The sequence below is a fragment of the Cebus imitator genome, unplaced genomic scaffold (genome assembly GCF_001604975.1).
Source record: "Cebus imitator isolate Cc_AM_T3 unplaced genomic scaffold, Cebus_imitator-1.0 Scaffold280, whole genome shotgun sequence".
In the NCBI taxonomy this organism is placed as follows: domain Eukaryota; kingdom Metazoa; phylum Chordata; class Mammalia; order Primates; family Cebidae; genus Cebus; species Cebus imitator.
Genome location: NW_016107595.1, coordinates 1925693 through 1952185, shown reverse-complemented (window position 1 = coordinate 1952185; position 26493 = coordinate 1925693). Strand labels below are relative to the sequence as shown.

General features: G+C 55.5%; 1 protein-coding gene and 1 non-coding gene across 9 annotated transcripts in view; both read right to left on the bottom strand.

Annotated features, from left to right (window-relative positions):
- Window positions 1-26493, bottom strand: part of KCNN1 (potassium calcium-activated channel subfamily N member 1) — a 54387-nt gene that overhangs the window by 18770 nt on the left and 9124 nt on the right. For 4 of the 8 annotated variants that reach the window (XR_001817257.2, XR_001817258.2, XM_017501274.2 and 1 more), the window contains exons 1-6: window positions 20199-20385; window positions 13169-13651; window positions 12240-12335; window positions 5982-6400; window positions 5489-5497; window positions 3108-3249 (exon numbers count right to left, since the gene is read on the bottom strand). Coding sequence is in view for 6 of the 8 variants with exons in the window: in XM_017501274.2 (XP_017356763.1) it covers window positions 3108-3249; window positions 5489-5497; window positions 5982-6400; window positions 12240-12335; window positions 13169-13651; window positions 20199-20366 (1317 nt within the window). In the remaining 2 variants the exon portion in view is untranslated. Of the gene's footprint in view, window positions 1-3107; window positions 3250-5488; window positions 5498-5981; window positions 6401-12239; window positions 12336-13168; window positions 13652-20198; window positions 20386-26493 lie in introns of those variants that run through there. The other 4 variants (XM_017501275.2, XM_017501277.2, XM_017501278.2 and 1 more) reach the window with 3 other exon arrangements.
- On the bottom strand, window positions 6567-6685 carry LOC119467345. The gene has a single exon (XR_005195885.1). It is a non-coding gene; the product is annotated as a 5S ribosomal RNA (ribosomal RNA).

Below are 26493 nucleotides of genomic sequence, written 5' to 3'. Positions count from 1 at the left end.
GAGACAAGAGTCTCACTCTATTGTCCAGGCTGGAGTGCAGTGGCACAATCTCGGCTCACTGCAACCTCTGCCTTCTGGGTTTAAGTGATTCTCCTGCTTAGCCTCCTGAGTAGCTGGGATTACAGGCACGCGCCACCACGCCTGGCTAATTTCTTTTTGTATTTTTAGTAGAGACAGGGTTTCACTCTGCTGGCCAGGCTGGTCTTGAACTCCTGACCTCGTGATCCACCCCCATTGGCGTCCCAAAGTGCTTGGATTACAAGCATGAGCCACCACGCCCGGCCTGGCCTATATTTTTAATAGACATGGGGTTTTGCTTCAGCCTCCCACAGTGCTGGGATTATAGGCGTGAGCCATGACTATGCCCAGTCTCAGGCAGGTTTAGATGCCAATACCCTCAGCCTGAGCAGGGTTGGCTTTGAGCACAAGCAAGGGCTCCCGGAGGAAACCCTGTCGCAGTTTCCGGGTTCAGACAAAGGTTTTGAGGGGACCCAGAAGACTGTTCTCAGGAAAAGCCCTGTCAAATGGGACAGGTCAACTTGCTGGAAACTGGAATATTAGACAGCAAGGAAAAAGGATGGACAGTGGCTCTGCAACAGCACGACACACTGCAGAGACGCTGCAGGGAGAGACCCACACTGGGTGACAGAAAAGCCAGACATGGACCAGGCGCAGTGGCTCACACCTATAATCCCATCACTTTGGGAGGCTGAGGCGTGCGGATCACTTGAGGTCAGGAGTTCGAGACCAGCCTGGCCAACATGGTGAAACCCCATCTCTACTAAAAATACAATAATTAGCCAGGCACGGTGGTGCACACCTATAATCCCAGATATTCAGGAGGCTGAGGCAGGAGAATCGCTTGAACCCAGGATGTGGAGGTTGCAGTGAGCCGAGATTGCACCACTGCACTCCAGCCTGGGCAACACAGCGAGACTCTTTCTCAAAAAAAGAAAAAAAAGGCCAGGGCGGTGGCTTACACCTGTAATCCCAGCACCTTGGGAGGCTGAGGTGGGTGGATTGCCTGAGGTTGGGAGTTCGAGACCAGCCCGGCCAACATGGTAAAAGCCCGTGTCTACTAAAAATACAAAAATTAGCCAAGTGTGGTGGCAGGCGCCTGTAATTCCAGCTCCTTGGGAAGCTGTGGCAAGAGAATCGCTTGAACCTGGGAGGTAGTGGCTGCAGTGAGCTGAGATCGTGCCCCTGCACTCCAGCCTGGGCAACAGAGTGAGACTCCATCTCAAAAAAAAAAAAAAGCCAGACATGGGCCAGCTGCAGTTGCTCAGCCTGTAACCCCAGCACCTTGGAAGGCCCAGGAAGGAGGATCACTTGAGCCCAGGAGTTTATGACCAGCCTGGGCAACACAGTGAGACCCCATCTCTATAAAAACATAAAAATAAAATAAAATAAAACATGGAAAAGCATTTGTTGGCATGGGCATAAAACATGTTTGGAGAGAAAGAAGGTTCTGGAAAGAGGGGATGGACAGGGACCCTTTTGACTGAATCAAGGAAAAGAGAAAGCAGGAAGCATCAAAAGATGTCCACGGGCACCCACGGCAGACTGGAGAATCCTTCGGGTGAGACGGGGTGCTGCCTGTGCCCCCCGAATCATGACAGACATACTTTACATCATGGGGACTCAGGGGACACCCCGAAAGTCAGCCAAGCAAGGAGGTTTGGGTTGCAGAAGACACCCCCAGCAGGTGTTTTTTTTTTTTTTTTTTTTGGACGGAGTTTCCCTCTTGTTACCCAGGCTGAAGTGCAATGGCGCGATCTCGGCTCACCGCAACCTCTGCCTCCTGGGTTCAGGCAATTCTCCTGCCTCAGCCTCCTGAGTAGCTGGGACTACAGACATGCGCCACCATGCCCAGCTAATTTTTTGTATTTTTAGTAGAGACGGGGTTTCACCATGTTGACCAGGATGGTCTCAATCTCTTGACCTTGTGATCCACCCGCCTCGGCCTCCCAAAGTGCTGGGATTACAGGCGTGAGCCACTGCGCCCAGGTTTTTTTTTCTTTTTTAGATGGAGTCTGGCTCTGTCGCCCAGGCTGGAGTGCAGTGGCGCCATCTTGGCTCACCACCACCCCCACCTCCCGGGTTCAAGCAATTCTCCTGTCTCAATCTCCCAAGTAGCTGGGATTACAGGCACACACCACCATGCCCAGCTAATTTTTGTATTTTTAGTAGAGACGGGGTTTCGCCATGCTGGCCAGGATAGTCTCGATCTCCTGACCTTGTGATCCGCCCGCCTTGGCCTCCCAAAGTGCTGGGATTACAGGCATGAGCCACGTGCACGGCCCAAAATTTGACACTTTCATTGTACTTGTGACTTTTTTTCTTTTCTTCTTCTTTTTGAGACAGAGCCTTGCTTTGTTGCCCAGGCTGGAGTGCAGTGGCACGATCTCAGCTCACTACAACCTCCATGTCCCATGTTCAAGCCTCAGCTTCATGAGTAGCATGTGCCACCACGCCCAACTAATTTTTGTATTTGTTAGTAGAGATGGGGTTTCACCATGTTGGCCAGGCGGGTCTCGAACTCCTGACCTCAGGTGATCCACCCACCTCAGCCTCCCAATGTGCTGGGATTACAGGCCTGAGCCACAGGTCCCAGCTGTCCCAGTAGGTATTTATAGCGTGTCCTTGGCATTCGCAGTTCTGGGACTCTCATATAAATAACCGACTTAGCCCTTGCAAAGCAGAGGAAGTAGCACTGGTCACAGCCGAGGAAACGGAGGCACAACAGCATCAAACCCCTTGCCCTGGATCCAAAGGCTGTCAATAAATTGGGCTGTAGAGAATAAACGAGTGACAATGACTCTCTGGTCAGAGTGGACCACAGCTTCTGACTGGGCAGGCATGGTGGGAGCTGCCTATCTAGGCCTGGAAGGACCACAGGGAGAGGTCCTAGGAAGCCTGTGGGCATGGCTTCCACGTGACATCAAAGGAAAAGCAGGGCAGAAGAGGGGGGGATTGACAGGAGGAACGCTGGCCCGGCACAGCCCATGACGGGATGAGCGCCCCGTCAGTGAGGGGTATGCAAGGCCTGTTGGAGCGGGTGGCTGGCTGGACCTCGCAGGGTCATGCGCATGGGCCCGTGCCCTTACCATGATGCCAGTGAGCAGGCACACGCCCTTCCCGCAGTAGGTGTGGGGCACCATATCACCATAACCAATGGAGAGGAAGGTGATGGAAATCAGCCACATGGCGCCCAGGAAGTTGCTGGTCACTTCCTGCTTGTCGTGGTACCTGGGGGGGCCAGGGTGGGAAAAGGGAGGGTTCAGTCAGTTTATACCATCCCCTCTGCCTCCATCACCTCCTCTGGGGTGGCGCCAGGGCTGCAGGGCCCTGAGCCCACCTGGCTGCATGGGGGCCGTGTCCTGTGAGCGCAGGACATGCGCACCCTCTCCCCCGACAGCCCTCCCACATTCCCTTTGCCTGCCCCCCAAGCTGCTTCCCCAGACGGGGCAGGGACCCAGGTGAGGTTGCATGAACATACAATCCCCCTCCCAACGACAGACACACACAGACAGGAGGACAGGTGACCATGGCACCAGAAGCGGCAGGAGGTGGAGGCAAGGATTCAGGTCAGACACCAGGAAGAACTTCCCCAGCCAGCGAGGCCCCAAGGAGGGAGGAGGACTGTCTGGGGAGGTGGGAGGCTGGAGGATCACGCCCAGGGACTTGAGTGAAGCAGGGATGCCCATATATGAAGGACGTAGGCTGAGGGACAGCATGAGTCCCCCCACTCCTCCCTGACTTCAGCCAGAGGGGCTGCAAAGAGCTTCTGCCTGTGGCCATGCCAGGGGGCAGAGGGCTTGGCTCTCTGGGTCTGGGGGTGGCTCTAGGATCTGTTCCTGCTCAGCTCTCAGCCTCTAAATCCCCTTAGTCTTGTTCTGGGGGCTGGGCCCCCTCTGACCTGGCTTCTGGCTAACCCACTCCTTCCCAGGGCTTCAGTCGTCTGAGCCCCAAGCCAGGCTCTGCAGGGTTCAAGGTCAGAGGCCAACTGGGGTAGCACAAATGGAACAGGATCTTCAGGGGAGGCCTGTGCCAGGCACGGTGGTGCCAGAGCCCAAGGACAGGGCTGGGGTCAGAGGCTCCAGAGGGAAGGAGATGGAGGCCCCTCAAAGATTGGCTGTTTAGGGGTCCCCACTCCTGCGGAGGTCGAATGCCACTCCAGGAACCTCCAGTCTGGGCTTCTAGGATGCTTGCTGGGTGGGGGCCCAGGGACTGACCCCATCTTATACCGGAACATCTGAGCCCCAAGCTGCCTGACCCATAGCGGGCAGGAGGGGCTGGGGGCCCTCTAGCAGGTGAGAGGGTGAGCCCCAGACCCGGAGGGAGCAATGGGGGGGTGCCACGGGACCACCCAGGAGCAGGGCAGGGGGACATGCGGAAGGCGGGGTTGGGTCAGAGCGAGGCAGGCAAAGGGGCTTGAAGCGTTGTTGCCAGGCTCAGAATTTAGGATTGGCTGCCTGCCCGCCCTGCCCCGTGCCCCTCCCCCACCTGGGCAGAGCCCTGCAAGGCCCCACCTTGGACCTCAGGGATACCGGACAAGGAGCACCCCATACCCCGACCCTAGTTCTGATCCCACCCTGAGGGGTGGGGAAGGACTGTGGGAGCTGCCTGGGGGAACATCAGGGGGACCAGGGAGATCCCTGGAAGTCCTGACAGCCAGAGGAACCGGGGCCTTCATCCCTGAGAGCGGGACATCAGGCCCAGGCAGGGGGGTATGGGGGGGGAGGCTGGGCGGAGGGATGAGGATGGTATGCTGAGGTCCAGCCAGGGAACCCCCCAGGACCCCTCCAGGGCCTCCCCCAGCTAGGCGCATGATAAGGCCTCTCCCACCCAGGCCCAGCGGAGCCCCTCCCACCTCTGAGGCCACCAGGACTCATGCCTTTGGGCAAGTCCCTTTGCCAGCCAGAGCCTCAGTTTCCCTCTCTGTCAATCGGGTTGATGGCCCACCACCGCCCAGGGGTATTCACAACAGACTCCCTCCTGCTTGGAGGTCCCCAAGACGTGGCTAGCTTTCCCTCACCCCAGAATTATTCATTCGTCTATTTTTGTTTGTTTGGATTGGCGTGCAGTGGCACTATCTCAGCTCACTGACATTCTCCTGCCTCAGCCTCCTCAGTAGCTGGGATTACAGGCACGCGCCACCACGCCCATCCCATCCCATCCCAGATCCATGTAAGTCTTGGGAGGAAACGTGGAGCTCCCGGGGATGGGCTGCACAAACACATCAGAGCCAAGCCCTTCCTTAGTTCCCCGCCCTCCAGACACAAGGGTCCCGAGACTCAGAGAGGATGCCCAGCGGTGCGCCTGCACCCGAGATGGGGGGACTGACCCCGATCCACCCTGCCAGGCCCGTCCTCCCTGCCTCCCTCCCCTTGCGGCAGCTAATCTTAAATTCCTGGCGGGTGGGAGATGGCGGCAGCGGTGGCAGCGGCTGCTCTGCGCACACAGCTCAGCCGACGGTGGGACTCACATGTTTTCCCTAAAGTCCGGTGGAGCGGGCAGGGGGGAAAATGAGAGCTGGTTAAACGTGGGAGGTGGGAGACAGAGGAGGGAGGAGGTGTCCCTGTGCCTGCTGCCTCCGCCCCCAGGGCCAGAGAGCAGGGGTCAGCCTCCCAGAGAGCCGAGGGGCCGGCCGGGAGAAGGAGGTGTGAGGGACCCTAGCGGGGAGGATGAGGAAGAGGGAGCTGGGGTCCCTCCCTGGTTGAGGGCAGCTGGGATCACAGGGCTGGGTCCCCGGGGAGGATGATTACTGAAGCCACAAACTGGGAGACAGAAGGCACCATGGAGGTCTTGCAGTCGGGGAGACGGAAGCAATGGCCCGGGTCAGGGTCCAGGGGAGCTCAGGATCAGTGAAGTCATGAACGGGCACGGAGGTCCAGGGAGAGGGGGGCCGGGGCGGGGGTCCCCAAGGCCATCCTCGGCTCAGGCCCGGGCGTGGGGGGCTCCGGGGGCGGGGGTCGCACCTCTCGCAGACGCGCACGGTCCAGGCTGCGATGATCCAGGAGGAGATGCTGAAGACCAGCAGCACCGTGCCGGGGCAGATGGTCATGAGCGTCTTCATGACGAAGCGCGTGTTGAAGGTGATCTTGTTGAGGGCCCCGATGCTGCGGCTCGAGGCGTCCGTGAAGATCTTGCTGTGCAGAAGCATCACCCGGCCCAGCAGGTAGAGGCGCAGGAACATGGGGATGGACAGCAGCACGTCCACGTCGGCCTCGGCCACCGAGGGCGCGTAGGTGAAAGCCAGCCGCGCCGTCCACGTGAAGCGGTAGTGGCCGGGCACCGGGTGAATGGCGCACACCGCCAGCTCCAGCGAGATGAGGAACACGCGCTCGCAGGTCATGGCGATGCGCCAGTCATCCGCCCCGTTGTCCACCATGAACAGCTGTGGAGGGGGAGAGGGGCCGGCCATGGGTGTCAGACACGCCTCTGCTTCCCCGCCCAGCCCCAGACCCCCCAGAGAGTGATGTCAGCCTGGCCTGAAACCCCAAAGGCTTGGACTTTTCTTTTTTTCCTTTTCTTTTAAAAATTTATTATTATTATTTTTAAAATGCCTACAGCACCCGATATTCCCAGGTGGTCTCCCATCCAAGTGCTAACCAGGCCCGACCCTGCTTAGCTTCCGAGATCAGATGAGATCGGGTGCGTTTAGGGTGGTGTGGCCATAGACCTTTTTTTTTTTTCTTTTTTGAGAGTTTTGCTCTTGTCACCCAGGCTGGAGTGCAATAGCGCGATCTTGCCTCACTGCAGCCTCCCCCTCCCGTCTGAGAGCGATTCTCCTGCCTCAGCCTCCCAAGTAGCTGGGACTACAGATATGCACCACCACGCTCAGCTAATATATATTTTTTGTATTTTTAGTAGACATGGGATTTCATGATGTTGGCCAGACTGGTCTCGAACTCCTGACCTCCAGTCATCTGCCTGGCGTCCCAAAGTGCTGGGATTACAGGCGTGAGCCACCACGCTTAGCCAGGATTTTTTTCTTTTTCTTTGAGTTGGAGTTTCCCTCTTGTTGCCCAGGCTGGAGTGCAGTGGCATAATCTCAGCTCACTGCAACCTCCGCCTCCCGGGTTCAAGCAATTCTCCTGCCTCAGCCTCCTGAGTAGCTGGGACAACAGGCGCATGCCACCACGCCCAGCTAATTTTTGTATTTTTAGTAGAGACGGGGTTTCACCATGTTGACCAGGATGGTCTCGATCTCTTGACCTCGTGATCTGCCCGCCTCGGCCTCCCAAATGCTGGGATTACAGGCTTTTTCCTTTTTTTTTTGAGACAAGGTCTTGCTCTGTTGCCTGGACCGGAGTGCAGTGGCCCAACTGCAGCTCACTGCAGTCTTGACCTCCTGGGCTCAAGTGATCCTCAGACCTCAGCCTCCTGGCAACCATGCCTGGCTAATTTTTTAAATTTTTTGTAGAGATGGTGTCAAACTCCTGGCCTCAAGTGTCCCCCTGCCTCAGCACTCAGATCTAGAGCACTGGGATCACTGGTGAGCAACCACACCAGCTTCGAATATTTCCAAGAGAAGTCAGAAACGTCACCTCATATGCAAAACTCTCTAGTTCTCAACACGGGCCACAATGTGAGCTAAATAGCAGATGAATGTTCCCCAAAAGCTTCAACACAGAGTTACTAATGACCCAGCATTCCCACTCCTAGACAGACTCAGAGAAATGAAAACAAGTGTTTACGCAAAGCCTTGGACAGACACATTCACAACAGCACGATTCACAACCTCCGGAAGTGGAAACGGGATGGCCGCGGTGGCTCCCGCCTGTAATCCCAGTGCTTTGGGGGGCTGAGGCAGGAGCACCTGCTTGAGGACAGAAATTTGAGACCAGCCTAGGTAACATGGCAAAACCCCATCTCTACTAAAAATACAAAAAAATTAGCCGGGTGTGGTGGCATGTACCTGTAATCCCAGCCTGGGGGGCGCTGAAGCACAAGAATCATTTGAACCCGGGAGGTGGAGGTTGCAGTGAGCCAAGATTGTGCCACTGCACTCCAGCCTGGGCAACAGAGTAAGAGTCTGTCTCAAAAAAAAAAAAAAAAAAAAAAAAAAAAAAAAAAAAAAATCGGTTTAAAAAAAAAAAAAAAAAAAAAAAAAAAAAAAAAAAAAAAAAAAAAAAAGGAAAAAAAAAAAAAAAAAAAGAAAAGAAAACTTATGTAGAGATGGGGGTCTCACTCCGTTGCCCAGGCTGGTTTCGAACTCCTGGTCTCCAGCAATCCTCCCGCCTCGGCCTCCCAAAGTGCTGGGATTCCAGGTGTGCGCACTCGGCCCTTCACTGTACTTCTGTCTTCCTTCTGAACGTATGTATAACTCCTAAGTATCAAGTTTTTTCCTTTTTCACGTGTCATTTTAAAAATAAAAAGCAATAAAGTCATTCTAAAATAAGAAAAAGAAAAAAAATCACTTCCTTAAAATGTGGCGGCCTTGCGTTCTAGGGGCCTCCTCCACTCACACATCCGCAGAGCGCAATGCGTTGACATAAAGGACGCCCTGCAGTGCCACTGCTACCCCCACCAACCCTGGAGGCCTTGACGGGGGGCCCTGACCATGTCGGGGCCAGGCCTGGGGGAGGAGCGGAGCGACAAGATACAGAACATCTATCAGCACCTGGAGGCAAAGGTAACATCGGGAATGCGTCCACACCCCCTCCCTCTACCCACCCCCCCATGCCCTGCCCTTTTTTTGGACACCTGATCTTGTTCTGGCAGGATCACAGGTTACTGAGGCCTCAAACTCCTTCCTTTTTTTTTTTCTTTAGAGGAGGGGGTCTTGCTATGTTGCTTCCTGCACTGCCTCTGGTTTTCGTTTGTTTGTTTGTTTTGTTTTTTGAGACGGAGTTTCATTCTGTCCCCCAGGCTGGTGGCCCGATCATGGCTTGCTGCAGAGCTTGACCTCCCTGGCTCAGGTGATCCTCCCGCCTCACGCTCCCAAGTAGCTAGAACTACAGATGTGTATCAACATGGCTGGCCAATTTTTTAAAAAAATTTTTTGTAGAGACAGAGTTTCACCATGTTGCCCAGGCTGATCTTGAACTCGGGCTCAAGTGATGCTTCTGCCTCAGCCTTCCAAAGTACTGGGATTACAGGTGTGAGCCACTGCATTCAGCCTGAATTACACTGAAAAACAAAAAAAGCCGAGACTGTGGCTCACACCTATAATCCCAACACTTTGGGAGGCCAAGGCAGGAGGATCACCGGAGCTCAGGAGTTTTCTTTATATAAAAAAAAAAACAGGCTGGGCGTGGTGGCTTACGCCTGTAATCCCAGCACTTTGGGAGGCTGAGGCAGGTGAATCATCTGAGGTCAGGAGTTTGAGACCAGCCTGACCAAAATGAAGAAACCCTGTCTCCATTAAAAAAAAAAAAAAAAACAAAGCAATGGTTTTAAGTTTAGCTGGGCATGGTGGTCTGTGCCTGTGGTCCCAGCTCCTTGGAAGACTGAGGCAAAAGGATTGCTTGATCCTAGGAGGTGGGAGTTGCAGTGAGTTCTGACTCCATTGTACTCCAGCCTGGGTGACAGAGCGAGATCCTGTACTTAAAAAGAGAAACAGGCCAGGCGCGGTGGCTCACGCCTGTAATCCCAGCACTTTGGGAGGCCGAGGCGGGTGGATCACTTGAGGTCAGGAGTTTGAGACCAGCCTGGTCAGCATGGTGAAACCCTGTCTCTATAAAAAATACAAGAATTAGCCGGGCGTGGTAGCGGGAGCCTGTAATCCCAGCTACTGGGGAGGCTGAGGCAGGACAATTACTTGAACCTGGGAGGTGAGGGTTGCAGTTAGCTGAGATTGCACCACTGTACTCTGGCCTGGATGACAGAGTGAGACTCCATCAAAAAAAAAAAAAAACCAAAAACCAAAAAAACTCACAAGTATATATATGTATATATATGAAATTCACATGGCCAGGCACGGTGGCTTACACCTGTAATCCCAGCACTTTGGGAGGCCAAGGCAGCAGATCATGAAGTCAGGAGTTCGAGACCAGCCTGGCCAACATGGCAAAACCCTATCTCTACTAAAAACACAAAAATTAAATTAGCCAGGCATGGTGGTGCATGCCTGTAATCCCAGCCATTCGGGAGGCCGAGGCAGGGGAATCGCTTGAACCTGGGAAGCGGAGGTTGCGGTGAGCCGAGATCGTGCCATTGAACTCCAGCCTGGGCAACAGAGCAAGACTCCATCTCAAAAAACAAAAAAAAGAAATTCACAAACCCTACAATTCTCCCATTTAAAGTACACAATTCAGTGGCATTTAGTACATTCAGTGTTGTGTGGCCACCACTTCTATTTAATTTCAAAACACTTCCATCACCCCAAAAGGAAGCCCTGTCCCCATTATCAGTTGCTCCCTTTCTCAGCCCCCGGCAACCACTGATCTCCTTTCTGTCTCTGCAGATTTGCATCTTCTGAAAATTTCACATAAATGGAAGCACGCGATTTGTGGCCGTTTGTGTCTGGCTTCTTCCGCTGAGTGTCCTATTTCTGAGGTTCATCCATGGTTGGTATCAGAAATTGTTATGAGTTGACTTGTGTTCTGCTGAAAAAGATATGCTGGCACCCTAACCTCTAATACCTCGGAATGTGCCCTTATATGGAGACAAGGTCTTTATAGAGGTCATCTCGTTAAATGAGGTCATTGTAATGAGGTCGGCTAGTTAAGATGATTCCTAGCCTGGAATCAGGCCAGGTGCAGTGGCTCACGCCTGTAATCCCAGCACTTCGGGAGGCTGAGGCGGGAGGATTGCTTGAGCCCAGGAGTTCAAGACCAGCCTGCCCAACACGGTAAGACCCCCCTTTCTACAAAAAAAGCAAAAAAAATAAAAAATGAGCTGGAGGTGGTGGCAAGTGCCTGTAATCCCAGCTCCTTGGGAGCTGAGGTGGGAGGACTGCTTAAGCCCGGGATGTCGAAGCTGCAGTGATCTGTGATCAAGCCACTGAATTCCAGTGTGGGCGACAGAGTGAAACACTGTCTCTAAAAAAAAAAAAAGGTGAAATCATCTGATTATAATTACAGTGGGCCCTAATCCAATAATGACTAGTGATCTTATAAAAAAAAAAAGGGGGAGGAATTTAGACACAGACACTCTCTCCCTGTGAGCCTCAGGCAGAGGTTGGAGAGACACAGCTCCTAAGCCAAGAAATCCCAAAGCTGCCAGCAGTCACCAAAAGCTGGGAGACAGGCTGGGATGGATTCTCTTTCACGGTGACTCTCAGAAGGAACTAACCGTGCTAACACCTTGATCTCAGATGTCTACACTCCAGAACTTTCAGACAATATATTTCTGTTGTTAGAGTGTATCACTCTTTTATTAAGGTTGAATAGACCAGGTACAGTGGCTCACGCCTGTAATCCTAGCACTTTGGGAGACCGAGGTAGGCAGATCACCTGAGGTCAGGAGTTCAAGACCAGCCTGGCCAATACAGAGAAACCCCATCTCTACTAAAAATACAAAAATTTGCCGGGCATGGTGGCGCATGCTTGCAATCCCAGCCACTCAGGTGACTGAGGCAGGAGAATCACTTGAACTCGCGCGGCAGAGGTTGCAGTGAGCTAAGATTGTGCCACTGCACTCCAGCCTGGGTGACACAGTGCGACTCCATCTCAAAAAAAAAAAAAAAGGTTGAATGGTCCATTATACAGGTGCACTACATTTTATTTATCCATTCAAGACTCGATGGACATTTAGACATTGCTTCTTTTTCTTTTATTTTTTGGACAGTCTCGCTTTGTCACCCAGGCTGGAGTGCAGTGGCGTGATCTTGGCTCACTGCAACCTCCGCCTCCCAGGTTCAAATGATTCTCATGCCTCAGCCTCCTGAGTAGCTGGGACTACAGGCACCTGACATCACGCCTGGCTAATTTTTGTATTTTTGTAGAGACGGAGTTTCGCCATGTTGGCCAGGCTGGTCTTGAACTCCTGACCTCAAGTGATCCGCCCACCTTGGCCTCCCAAAGTGCTGGGATTCCAGGCGTGATTTTTGGCTACTTGTTATCAATGTGCTTGCGTGGACGGGCAATGTGGCTCATGCCTGTAAAATCCCAGCACTTTGGTAGAGTGAGGTGTGCTGATTACTTGAGCCCAGGAGTTTGAGGCCGGCCTGGGGAATATGGGGAGACACCATCCTTTTATGTTTTGGGGGGTGGGGTCCCAGGTGGGCTGGTGTGGGGGGATCTAGGGTGTGGAGAGAGGAGCTGCCTCCTGCAGCATTCAGCACTGACCTGGATCTCCCGGGCATGGTAGAGGACAACGAGGCCCAGCAGGATGGCCGTGGAGAGGCTGATGAGGCATTTGAGCGCGAATGAGTACAGAGACTCCTGCGAAAAGAGAGAGGGCACAGCGGGACAGACGCTGGAGGCGGCGGGCGGCGCGCCCATCCCTCTACCCTGGCTCCCGGGCAAGGGAGTCAGCCAAATCGGGCTCTTCCCAGTGGCTTCCCACACTGTACCCCGACTTTCTGCTTTCCCCAGTCCTGGGGCCACTGTGTGTGAAACAGCTTCATCAGGGCTAGTGTGCAGCAGGTGCTGTGCTCAGGAAGGGGTGCTCTCCTGCCCTTATTCCTGGGGACTGGGCTGATGGCAAGATGTGTCCAGTGCTTCACAGTTTATGAGGCCTGGCCTCACATAGGCACAGCACTTCACAGTTTATAAGGCCCAGCCTCACGTGGGCACGGCACTTCACAGTGTATAAGGCCCGGCCTCACGTGGGCACGGCACTTCACAGTTTATAGGCTGACACAGCCTTGATCCCTCTCCATACTCACACACTCTTGGTGGCATGAGGGGACCCACAACCAGGCCCATCACCTGCACACACTTACTTGCGGAAGGGAGGAAGCTCTTCCGTTGCTCCCTGGAGCAGGCCCATTCTGGGGATCCCCTGTCCTTGGGGGAAGCCCCCTCTCTGCCTTAAGCCGGGGTGCAGCCCCTTGACACCCAGCCAGGGAATAGGCTGAAACCTTCCCCCCCCCACGTGCAGCCTCCCTGCTACCTTCCCAGAGTGGGTATGGCGGAGGCCAGGGACCCCTTACCTCCAGGAGCCCCTCAACATCCCCTACCTCCTGGGGGGCCCTGCCACCCCCAGCCCCATGCCAAGAGAGCCAGCGGGCCCGGTGGAGCCTCCCTGGGGTGCCTGGGAGGACCATGCCCACCTTGGTATACACGCCCCAGGACAGCTCAGTCTCCGTCACCATGACGACGACGCCAAACATGCCGAAAATGAGGGCATAGTCACTGAGGCGCTTCCGCTTCTCAAAGAGCGCCCGCCGGTGGCCCAGGCGGTGGCCCACATTTGAGGGCTTCCCCGAGCCCCTCCGCCCGCCAGCCTCATCTTCCTCATCATCCTCGTCATCGTCCTGGTCCTGGGGCTGCCCCCGGCGGCTGCCGGGCGAGGGCACGGCCGGCTCACTCTTGGCCACCACCACCTGGAGGCCCGGGCTGTGCGGCGGCTGCGGGGGGCAGCCGGCCTCAGGGTCCGGAGGGTCTCGTCCCAGGGCGCCCGGCCCACTGCCCAGCGGCCGCCCCACGCCGCCATTGTAGCTGTGGCTGTTCATGACTACCTGGGTGCAGGGCTTGGGCTCGCTGCAGGCCGCCCGGGGCCCGGCATGGCTCAGCGGCGGGGCTCCTGCGCTGACCTGCAAGGACACAGAGGGACGTGGTCACAGCAGGGTCCAGCTCACTGACCAGAGAGACAAGGACCATCCCGGCCATCCCAGAACATTCTAAGGTTCAGGAGTGGCCTTGGGAGGCAGTGAACCCAGACGTCGGTTTACCATCCCAAACATGAGTCAGCCTGAATCCCTCCCCTCCTGGAAGCCCACCTGTGGCTCTCCACTGCCCTCCCATTGAAAAAATAAACTCCAGAGCCAGGCATGGTGGTGCACGTTTGCAATCGCAGCTACTTGGAGGCCAAGGCTGAGACTGGATCGCTTGAGCCTGGGAGTTTGAATCCAGCCTGGACAACATAGCAAGATCCTATCTCTAAAAAATAAATATAAACAAAATAAAATAAAACACCAAACTCTTCACTATGGCCGAGGGGCCCTCTGTATCTGGTTCCCACCTATCTCGGCGTTTACACTCTTCCCAGACCCAGTCTGGCCTCCCGAACACCAAATTCCAACAAGCTCATCCTTTTCCGAGCCTCAGCACAGGCGATGCCTTCTGCCTGGAACACCCCCTACCAGAACCCTGCCTGCTGACCTTCTGTGTATCCGAATACCTAGAACGATGCCTAGCAAACAGGTGACACTCTGTGAACACCTGCTGAATGCCGCAAGATGAAATCTAGCAGCGGACTTGCCTGAGAGGAGGCTGGGTAACAACATGATTAGAAGGTGGTTTTCTTTTTTCTTTTTTTTTTGAAATGGAGTTCTTGTGGCCCAAGCTGGAGCACAGTGGTGCGATCTCAGCTCACTGCAACCTCCGCCTCCCAGGTCCAAGCGATTCTCCTGCCTCAGCCTCCCAAGTGGTCAGGATTACAGGCATGCACCACCACACCCGGCTAATTTTGTATTTTTAGTACAGATGGGGTTTCTCCGTGTTGGTCAGGCTGGTCTTGAACTCCTGACCTCAGATGACCCGCCCGCCTCAGCCTTCCAAAGTGCTGGGGTTATAGGCGTGAGCCACCTTGCCCAGCCAGAAGGTTTTCATCTGAGCTCACCTCTTCCAACTTTCAAACTCTTTGAGGAATTCACCTCACCCCACTGTGCCTCCTGCATTTGTAGGCTCAGGCTGTGGGCTGTGGGACATTAGGGGCCCTGGCTGTGGCTACAGAGATACTGAGGCTCCCTCCTGACCTGGCAAGAGGGGATCCATAATCTCCAAACAGACTCCGGGACCAGCATGGCAATGCAGGATTTAACTCTTCGAGTTAAATCGATCAGGAATAGATTCTGCAGGGCTTTGTAAGACAGAAGACACGCTTGGCTGGGCTCTGTGATCTCAGGTCAGCCTCAGTTTCCCTGCCAGGCTATTGAGGGGCACCCTGTGTAATCACAGAGCGATGTCCTGTGGCATCATGGTGACAGCAGGGAGTGCAATGACGATGACACAATCGTGCTCACCCAGGCACTGATGATGCCAAGTCCCTGGATTCAGCTTATCAGACTCTCACCTGCCCTGCCCAGCACAGTATCTCAGACCCTCACACGCACTGAGGTGATCCTCACTCACTGCAGCCTCGGACTCCCAGGCTCAAGCGATCCTCCCACTTCAGCCTCCCAAGTAGCCAGGACTGCAGGTATGCGCCACCACCCCAGCTCATGATTTGTTTTTCAGAGATCAGATGAGATTGGTGCATTCAGGGTGGTACGGCCATAGAAGATTTATTTATTTATTTATTTATTAAATATATATTTTGAGATGGAGTCTCACTCTTGTTGCCCAGGCTGGAGTGCAGTGGCGTGATCTCGGCTCACTGCAACCTCCGCCTCCCGGGTTCAAGCGATTCTCCTGCCTCAGCCTCCTGAGTAGCTGGGATTACAGGTGCACACCCCTACGCCTGGCTGATTTTTTTGTATTTTTAGTAGAGACGGGGTTTTAGTGTGTAACCCAAGATGGTCTCGATCTCCTGACCTCGTGATCCATTCGCCTCAGTCTCCCAAAGTGCTGGGATTACAGGCGCGAGCCACCGAGCCCAGACTGATTTATATTTGTTTTATTTTTATTTTTTAAAGACGGGGTTTCACCATGTTGGTCAGGCTAGTCTTGAACTCCCGACCTCAGGTGATCCACCCACCTTGGCCTCCAAAGTGCTTGGATTACAGGCGTGAGCCACCACGCCCGGCCCTTATTTTTATTTTTAGTAGAGATGAGGTTTTGCTACGTTGTCCAGGCTGGTCTTGAACTCCTGGGCTCCCGTGATCCTCCCTCCTCAGCCTTTCAAAGTGTTGGGATTACAGGCATGAGCCACTGCGCCCGGCCCCAGGTTCCATTCTTTATGTAAGTGTTCTGAATCCTCCTAACACTGCGAAGAAGTGGGTCCTGAGATTTGACCAGTTTTGTAGATGGGGAAACTGCACAGTGTGGTGAAAGGACCCGCCTGAAGCCATGCCATCTCCTTGCAAGGAAGATTCTGGACCAGTCTCCTTCGTGGGATTTTCCCAACAAGCTGGGCAGGGGTGGGTGGAAGACCAAATGTTGTCTCCTTTGAAACCGTCACAACAGCGTGAGCTGGGGGTCCCCCACGTGCCAGGCCAGGAAGAATCGTTGAGGGGCAGCTGCGTGCACAGGCAGCAGGACACTTCCCTCCCCCACTGCAGGTGACAGGCTAAGAGACCGTCATTCCGGGACGCAGCAAGTGAGCCACACTGTCTGGGCATGGTGGCACAGGTCTGCCATCCCAGCACTTTGGGAGGCCAAGGTGGGCAGATCACTTGAGGTCAGGAGTTCGAGACCAGCCTGACCAACATGGCAAAACCCTGTCTCTACTAAAACTACAAAAATTAGCCAGGTGTGGTGGTGGGCGTCTGTAATCCCAGCTACTCGGGAGGCTGAGGCAGGAGACTCGGTTGAACCTGGGAGGTGGAGTCTGCAGTGAGCTGAGATCAAGCCACTACACTCCAGCCTGGGTGACAGAGCGAGACTCTGTCTCAAAAAAAAAAAAAGAGATGAGCCACACTGCTGGGTGGGACACGGGTGACAAGGGTGACCTTGGCCACTGCACACATTGCAAGACCACTGTGCCTTTGCCCGGCACTCCCCACACTGTCTGTCCCCTCACTATGTGTCTCTAGACACTGGTGCCAGCACACAGGAGCGCAAGAATCATTCCTCCATGGCCGGGCAAAGGGACTCACGCCTGTCATCCCAGCACTGTGGGAGGCCAAGGTGGGTGGATCACCTGAGGTCAGGAGTTCAAGACCAGCCTGGCCAACACGGTGAAACCCCGTCTTTACTAAAAATACAAAAATTAGCCAGGTGTGGTGGTGGGCGTTTGTAGTCCCAGCTACTCGGGAGGCTGAGGCGGCAGAATCGCTTGAGCCCAGGAGGCGGAGGTTGCAGTGAGCCAAGATCGTGCCATTGTACTCCAGCCTGGGCAACAAGAGTGAGACTCTGTCTCAAAAAAAATAAATAAGTAAAAAAAGCAAAACCCTGTCTCTTCCAAAAAATATAAAAATTAGCTGGGTGTGGGAGGCTGAGACACAAGAATCACTTGAACCCGGGAGGCAGAGGATGCAGGGAGCCAAGATTACGCCACTGTAGTCCAGCCTGGGTGACAGAGTGAGACCCTGTCTCCAAAAACAAAAAAAGAATCATTCCTTCAATGGCCAGGTGACCTCATGAATCTCACAACTTGTCCCACCCCTCCCCACCCTCACCTGGCACGCCGATCAGGCTGTGGTTTCCTGTGAACAGGTGCTTCACAGCTTATAAGGCCTGACCTCCCTCAAGCCCAGCACTTCCCACTTTATAAGGCCTTGCCTCATGTAGCCTGGTACTTCACAGTTTATCAGGCCTGAACTTCTGCAAGCCCAGCACTTCCTAGTCTATAAGGTCTGGCCTCCTGTGGGCCCAGCATTTGACAAGTTTATGAGGCTGACCTTGGCCCTGATCTTTCCCTAGCCTCACAAATACTTAGGTGGGCCTTCTGCTCTGAGTCTCAAACCTCTGCCCAGCACCTGAATGTCCGCTGGCTGCCAGGTGGGGCTGGAAGCTTATACTAGGGTGTACCCAAGGACCCCAGATCCTGTCTTCATCCAGGGGACCCAGGAAAACTCAGGCACCCCTTCCACCATCCCCCTGAGGGTGCTAAAGTTGCCCGCCCCGGACGGGGGACATGGGGAGAAGCGGGTGGCCTGGCAGGCAGAACCCAGAGGGGGTGTGGGCCTCCGAGGGCCTCTGCAAACGACCTTCTGAAACGCACCAATGAAGATGCAATTTGGGGGTGTGACTCAGCCACCCGACGCATGGGCCAAATTCAGCCGCGTCTGCCATGTTCCTCCTCTCCTGGCAGCTGCGTCCTAAGGTGCCCTGGGCAGGGAGGGGGTAGGGGGGAGAGAAATGGCAAGTGGCTTCCAAGAGGGTGGAGGGCTTTCCTGGTACCCACCATGTGATCTGGCGGATGGGGCTCTTCCTGTGTTTTAAGCCCAAGATCGGAATGATCACATGTAATCCCTGTCACCACCAGCGAGCAAGGTGGCATTCCTGTTCCCATTTTACAGACGGGAGACGGAGCTCAGAGGTTCAGCACCTTTTGGCCAAGGTCACCCAGCCAGGAAAGGCAGGGACTAAATTAGTGCCTTCTAGGCGTGGCAGGTGGCAGGGTCTGCTTTCTGGGAGGGGAACCAGCCTGGTCCTGCCCTTGAGAAGCCACAAGCTTGGGAGCAGAGAACCGATGTGTATCTGGCCCTTCCCCATTCCTGGGTACATATCCCCTCTCCCACTGCAATCTGGATCTGACATTGGCATCCCTGGGACCCTCAGGGATTCCCAGAGACCCAGGAGCCCCTGCCAACTCTCAGCCAAGGTTTGGATGTCCGTGAAAGGGTATGTTTTTCTGAGTGACAGCCCTGGGTTTGCCAAGTGAGGAATACCACCCTATTAGTCTGGAATGCACCGTAGTTCCAGTTACTCAGGAGGCCAAGGCAGGAGATGGATTGAGCCCAGGAGCTCGAGACCAGCCTGGACAACATAGCCACATCCTGCCTCTAACAAACAGCAAACATCCGACTGGGTGTCTGAGGGTTGGAAGGTCTTTGATACTGCCTTACTTTTACTACCCTGTCTGGTCACGATACCTCCCTTCCCTGAAGCCTGGGGTGAGGGGATGAGCAGAGAACCCCCTTCCATACCCTCCCTGGAGACACAGGCTTCTGGGGGAATCTGGTGTCGGTGGAGCGGGGGACCAAAGAGAGCTCTTGAGGAGAGGTTGAGGGTGACAGGGAGCAGGGCTGATGGCTCCTCTTAGATTCCCCACCCAACAGGATACGAGAAGAGACAGAAACCAGCCAGGATCCCAGAGCCGTCCAGCGAACATTTTTACAAATGACAGGTTGGTTGACGCAGCCACTGAAGAGGAGCCCTCAGGCACCCCCTGCCAGAGAGCAAGCTACTGTCCACTCCTTGGCCACCTGCTTTATAAAAGCTCCCCGTGGTGCGCCCGCACCGCGAGGGTTGGTGTTCAGAACAGAGTGAGATCTTGCGTGGCAAATGCTTTGTAGGCTGTAAGAGCTCGGTGCTGCTGATTTCTGCTCTTCACAACTGAACCAGGAGAAGGTGCTCCCTGCCCCTCAATCCCCAAGGCACACTGCCCCTGCCCCGCAAATGCACACCCAGGGGCTTCCGGGTACCACAGCCAAATCGGCACACAGCAGAAACTTCTGGGACATGCGGGCCTATTGTGGGTCCCCAGCGGGCACAGCCAGAGACCAGGTGTCTCTGCTGAGGTTGGGGAAGGTCTCCAAGGATCCCCCTTCCCACCTCCCCTCCCCTCCCCTCCCCCCCCCTCCCCCAGTACTCCTAGGGCCCTAGCTCTGCAGGGCAGACAGGCACTGCCTGCCCTCCCGTCCCATGGGCGGCCCAGAGCCAGTGCAGCAAGGTGCTGGCTGCCCGCCCGATCCCCCCATCACCACCCGCCAGGAGCCTGCCAGCAGCCAGCAGGGTGCAATTAGCCTGCCCTCCCGGAGGCTGCCTCCCTCGGGGCCTTCCATTCTGATGCATCTTCATCAGCCTCTCCGCTCAGACCCCAGCCTCGGGAACTCCCATCTGCTGGCCAGCCCTCCCGAACAGCAGGGGCAGTGCCCCGAGCTGGGTCCGGGACTTCTGTCCGGGGAGAGCTGGAAGACCCGGCTCCCTGACCTCTCCCTGAGTGCCCCAACCCCTGGATCCAGGAGCCAGTGGTGGGTCACCTCTCTCCCATCCCCAAGTCACTGCGGTCGTCCATCCCTGACAGCTCCCGACCTCCAACCCTATCTATGGAGTTTGGAGACTCACTGTTCTGCCCTCCCCCAAAGTGAACCCAGCACCCTCCCCCCCCCAGGTTGGGGGTGCGTGGATCTTCACTCACTCGGGCAGTGTACATGCATTCATTCCCCCCACCCTTCCCGTGTCCCCTAGGCTCCGGACCGCACGGAGACCCTCCCTCTTGGCCCCTGCCCCAAACCGTGTCTCCCTCCTTCCTTGGACGCCCCGAGCTGTAGACCCTGGATCCTCTGCACCCCCACCCATCCCACCCAGTACCTGCGGGGCTCGGCCCGGGCGGGCGGACGAGGCTGGAGGGGAGAAGGTCCCGCGCAGCCGCGGACCCCCGGGCGGGGGCCGGAGCCGGGGCCGCGGACGGGGCGGGCAGCAGCGAGCGGGAGCGGGGCCCGGGGGCGTCGGGGCCGGGGGCGGCGGCAGCAGGCGCATCCCCCGCCGCCCAGTCCACGGGCCCGGCGGGGGGCGAGCGCCCGCCCGGGCCGGGAGAGAACGGGGCGGTGCGACGCGGGAGCCGCCGCCGATTGGCCGAGCCCGGGTTGGCACCGCCTTCGACGACCCCGCAAGCCCCGCCCATATTTAAAGATCCCACATTCCCCGGCGCCCCCTGCAACCCCTCAGCAGGCGGCTGGTCCTCGAACTCGCCCTCTTGCCCGGTGCGACGGAGGGGACCTTGGTGAAGCTCCAACCCCTGCCCCCAACAGCCCTCCGGACCTCCTAACTACCCCCTCCCCAAAATTAGGTCCCAAACTTCGGCCGCCCGTCAACCTTTGCACGCCTGGGGACTGTCCTCCCCGTAAGCATCAGCTGAAAGACAACTTTGCAAAGCGACTCAACGCCTGCCCCTCAAACGACCTCCTCCGGGGTCTAGCTCTGCGTAGGGGAGCCTTGCGGGGGTTAGGGTGTTTGCAAGTGGAGGGGTGCCTGGGAGCCAGGTGTAGGGGCTTCCAGGGGTGGAATGGGTACCTGCCGGGGCACGCCGTTAGAGGCCACCTTCTCTGGGGAGGAGAGACACCCAGTCCTAACCTCCCACACCCATGCCCAGAATGGCAGGAAGCCGGAGCCCGGGGGAGTTGGGATCACCAGGGCTGGGGTCCCCAAAACGGTGCTCCTTCTTCCAGCACCCAGGGTGAACTTGGCCGACTCATTCATTCAAAGTTAATGGTGGCTCCTGGGAACCTTGGGGACCAGTGGGTAGGGTGCTCTTCCTTCCTCCTCTTCCAGACAGTCTCGCTGCCTCTGCCTCTGCCTCACCCTGTTCCCAACAGGCTTGGGGTGACTGTGTTCAGCTCTGTCCACCCCCTCCAGGCCTGGGGGCTTCCTGGAGGCAGCAGATCCCACCTGTCTCTCTCTCTCACCCTCCATCTGTTTTCTTCCTAGCCCAGAGCTTTGGCCCAGGTCAGGAACATCTGAGTGTTTATTCCTGAGGGAGGCTGGTCTTCTGTGTTTCCTCTGCAGAGCTCGGAAAACAGTTGGATCGAATGAAGGAAGGAAGGAAAGAGTGCATGAATGAGGGATCCCTGCATGGGCTGGGGGTGGCGGTGAGTCACAATGGGGCCAAGTGATGGCTCAGAGTTGCAGACGGGACCTTTGTTCCCTCCCCTGGAGAGCCAGTTCATCATCCCAGACTGTGCTGTGCACGGCCCGGCTATGGTGACAATGCCCAGGGCTGTGACAATCAGGAAATAGAGGCTTGGGTGGTCCGGGTCATATCCACAGAAGTACCAGGTGGGGACAGATGGGACCAGTAATGGGGGGCTGTTACGAGCGACCTGACCAGAGGCAAGCAGCTTTGAGAGTCACTTCAGAGCAAGGAAGAAAGGGGCTGTGGGAGACCCCGAAGGGGCAGGTTTGCAGCCATGCCTGAGAAGCAGCCACCTACCTCTCCTGCATCTCTCTGCTGACTCACCAGCACCCTGACCTCTAGCCAAGCCTCCTCAGTCTCCCCTCACCACAGTTCCCACCTCCAGGCCTTTGCACTTGGTATTCCCCTGCCTGGAATCCCAGGAGCCCAGCACTGGAGCCAGCCACAGCTCCCTCGGGATGGGCACATCCCTGTGCCACATCCAAGGCTTCCGGCCTCTGACAGCTCAATCCAGTTGCTATACGGGTCCCTGGGCCAAGAGAAGCATACCATGCCCACGGGCTGACCCTGGTCTGCCTGCACAGAAGGCACCAGCAGACGTTTTTTTTTGTTTGTTTGTTTTTGTTTTTTTTGAGACAGAGTCTTGTTCTGTCAGCCAGGCTGGAGTGCAGTGGCATGATCTCTGCTCGTTGCAACCTCCACCTCCTGGGTTCAAGCAATTCTCATGCCTCAGCCTTCCGATGTAGCTGGGATTACAGGCATGCAGCACCAGGCCCGGCTAATTTTTGTAATTTCAGTAGTGATGGGGTTTCACCATGTTGGCCAGGCTGGTCTCAATCTCCTAGCCGCAAGCAATCCACCTGCCTCGGCCTCCCGAAGTGCTGGGGTTACAGGTGTGAGCCACCGGGCCTAGACAAACGGCTTCTGAATTCAAATCTAACACATAACTGTCCAGAAATTCACAAAAGCATCAGCCACAGCACTCCACCACCTCCGACCCCCCTGCATCTCTGCCTAGGCCCGGAAGCCCCTGTACCCATCTTCTCCCTCTGAAAAGACCACTACGTTTTCCTTGGCATCCACTTACCCTGAGGGATCAGGGACTGCCCCCATCAAGAAGTGGAACTTGGACAGTCAACCTGGTGATCAACAGCCTTGCCTCCCACCTGAGTCAGTCCTGCCACCTGCTGGAATCCCACCCCTCAGAGACAAGGTCAGCAGCATGAATAGGAGTCAAGGTTGGATGGAGGTGGGGCTTCTGGTGGGGGCTGTCTGGGTCTCCGTTCCAGGCAGAGCCTCTCAGCAGCCCATGGTTGGCTGGAAGAGACCCAAGAAGCCTGCAAATGAGCTTGTCAGCCAGCCAAGACGCCCCCGGGACTCATGCCCCGAGAAACTGCCTTGCGCACAGGCTGTGTCCTCTGCAGACAGCAGGCGTGGTGGAGGCGGCTGGACAGCAAGCCCCTCCACAGGGGATTTGAGGGCTGCGGGTGAGAGTCTGGGTGCAGGAGAACTGGGAGACATTCGCAGGAGCCGAGGGACACAAAGGTAGCAGCCTAGCAGGGAGTGGCCTGGCCACAGGAGCATCTCCCTGTACCTCCATCCCCAGCGCCCCTCAACGTGTGCATCCACTGAAATTCTGGACCCAGACCCGGCTGCCTGGATGGAGGCTGGAACTTGGGCCCCAGTGAGTGTCAGGATGGCAAGGGTGAGTAAGATATTCACTCATTCACCCATTTATTTATTCACCAATTCATTCATTCATTCATTCACTCATTCATTCACGTATCCACGTGGCCCCTTCTCTGAGCCTGGTGCTGGGGAAGGCAGTACCCTGGAGAGATACAAACCCTGCCCCTCTTGGAGCTGGCTTTCTAGAGGAGGGGGACAACCCTCTCCAAAAAGGGAAATAATACTGAGGACTTTAGATACACAAAAGTACTGTCCAGCCTAGGCAACATAGCGAGACCCTGTCTCTACAAAAATTTTTAAAAATTAGCCAGACATGTGCATGTGCCTATAGTCCCAGCTACGTGGGGGTCCTGAGGCGGGAGGATGGCTTGAGCCCAGGAGACCGAGGCTACAGTGAGCTGTGATCATGCCTCTGCACGCCAGCCTGGACAACAGAGCCACATCCTACCTCAAAAAAAAAAGTATCAGGACAAGATCCAATAAAGTTGAAAGAAAGAAGAATGAGGATGGGGAGACTTGAGTGAGGGTGGTTGGGTAGGCCTCTTAGAAAAGAAACCATTTGGGCTGGGTGTGGTGGCTCACGCCTATAACCCCAGCATTTTGGGGGGCCAAAGAGGGCAGATCATCTCAGATCAGGAGTTTGAGACCAGCCTGGCCAACATGGTGAAACCCTGTCTCTACTAAAAATACAAAAAATTGCTGGGCGTTGTGGCTCATACCTGTAATTCCAGCAGTTTGGGAGGCTGAGGCGGGTGGATCACCTGAGGTCGGGAGTTCGAGAGCAGCCTGATCAACATGGTGAAACCCAATCTCTACTAAAAATACAAAATTAGCCAGGCATGGTGGCATATGCCTGTAATCCCTGCTACTTGGGAGGCTGAGGCAGGAGAATCGCTTGAACCCGGGAGGCGGAGGTTGCAGTGAGCCAAGATCGTGCCATTGCACTCCAGCCTGGGCAACAAGAGCGAAACTCCATCTCAAAAAAATAAAATACAAAAAATTAGCGCCTGTAATCCCAGCTACTTGGGAGGCTGAGGCAGGAAAATCACTGGAACCCGGGAGATGGAGGTGGCCGTGAACCGAGATTACACCACTGCACTCCAGCCTGGGTGACAGAGCGAGACTGTCTCAAAAAGGAAGAAGAAGAGAGAACATTCCAAAGAGATCTGCAGTGTTGGTTCCCTCGAGCCTCTGGGAGCGGCAGGGACAGGAGGGGGAGTGGGAAGGCCGGGGTGGGAGCTGGGGCAGGTGTCATAGAGGGCTTGTTCCTGGGCTCTGGGGATTCAGGGACCTGGGATTCCTTCCATCACTATCTGCTCAGCACCTCCTGTATGCAGGACTTACTCTAAGGCAGGGACACTGTAGTGATAAAGACACACGAAGTTGGCCGGGCATGGTGGCTCACGACTGTAATCCCAGCACTTTGGGAGGCAAAAGCGGGGGATCACAAGGGCAGGAGTTCGAGAGCAGCCTGACCAACATGATGAAATCCCATCTCTACCAAAAATACAAAAATTAGCCGGGCAGGGTGGTGTGTGCCTGTAATCCCAGCTACTCAGGAGGCTGAGGGAGGAGAATCTCTTGAACCTGGGAGATGGAGGTTGCAGTGAGCGGAGATCGGGCCACTGCACTCCAGCCTGGGCGACAGAGTAAGATTCTGTCTCAAAAAAAAAGACACACAAAGTCTCCCAAACTCCCAGTTTCAGGCCAGAAGGTGAGACCGACTTTGAGATGATAAATACACAAGTGCCCTGCAGACCGACCACAGGGGAAAAAGAGGCCGGGATGGGAGGGGAGGGACTGGGCCTGATCCTCCCTGTCCTCCCCATGTGCTGCCTGCTGTGCTCTCAGCCCTGGAGGATGAGGTGGGAGCCTGGGGGTGACAGGCAGGCAGGGTAGCAGCTCCATCGTAAGCAAGGAGTCCCCAGAAAGCATCCAAGGCTGTCAGGGAGCCCCAGTCATGCCCACCAGGGGCCCCACCCTGGGACTACCCCATCCTGTCCATTCAGACATGAGCGCCTCCTCCCCCCTCACGCTCAAGCTGGAAGCCTCCAGTCTGCTTCCGTTACCACCCCCACATCCAGTGGGTCCACCCACCCCGTAAACTTGCTCCAGGGCACCTCTCTCTCCCCACTGTGGCAGCCCCCTGGGGGAGCAAAGGTTTCACTCCAAAGCCCAATGTCTTGCTACACGGGTGGACTGGTTTGAATGGTGTCCTCCCAAAATTTGAGTCCTCCCCAGAACCTCGGCATGTGACCTTTTTTGAAAATAGGGGTTTTCTGGCTGGGCGTGGTGGCTCACGCCTATAATCCCAGCACTATGGGAGGCCAAGGCTGGTGGATCACCTGAGGTCAGGAGTTCCAGAGCAGCCTAGCCAATATGGTGAAAGCCTGTTTCTACTTAAAATATAAAAATTAGCCAAGCATGGTGACACTCGCCTGTAATCCCAGCTTTTGGAGGGGCTGAGGCAGAATTGCTTGAACCCGGGAGGCAGAGGTTGCAGTGAGCCGAGATCGTGCCATTGCACTGTAGCCTGGGCAACGAGAGTGAAATTCTGTCTCAAAAAAAAAACAAAAAACACTGGGTTTTGTTTTGTTTGTGAAGCTGGGTCTCCCTCTCTCACCCAGGCTGGAGTGCAGTGGCACGATCGTGCTCACTGCGGTCTCTGTGTCTCAGGCTCAAGCGATCCTCCTGTTTTATCTTTTTATTTTTAAATGTAGAGACAAGGTCTCATTGTGTTGTCCACGCTGCTCTCGAATTCCTGGGCTCAAGGTGAGACTCCCACCTCGGCCTCCCAAAGTGCTGGGATTATAGGCGTGAGCCACTGTGCCAGGCCTGGAAATAAGGTTTTTGCAGATGTAGTCAAATGAAGAGGGGGCCGGGCACGGTGGCTCACGCCTGTAATCCCAGCACTTCGGGAGGCAGAGGTGGGTGGATCACCTGAGGTCAGGAGTTCGACACCAGCCTGGCCATCATGGTGAAACCCTATCTCTACTAAAAATACAACAAAATTAGCCAGGCGTGGTGGCACATGCCTGTAGTACCAGCTACGTGGCAGGCTGAGGCAGGAGAATGGCTTGAACCTGGGAAGTGGAGGTTGCAGTGAGCTGAGATTGCACCACTGCACTCCAGCCTGGGCCACAGAGCAAGACTTCATCTCAAATAATAATAATAATAATAAATAAATAAAATAAAGAAGGGATCACAGTGGATTAGGGCTGGCTCTGATCTAATAACTGGTTTCTGAGTTTGGTTTTTTTTTTTTTTTGAGCCAGAATCTCACTT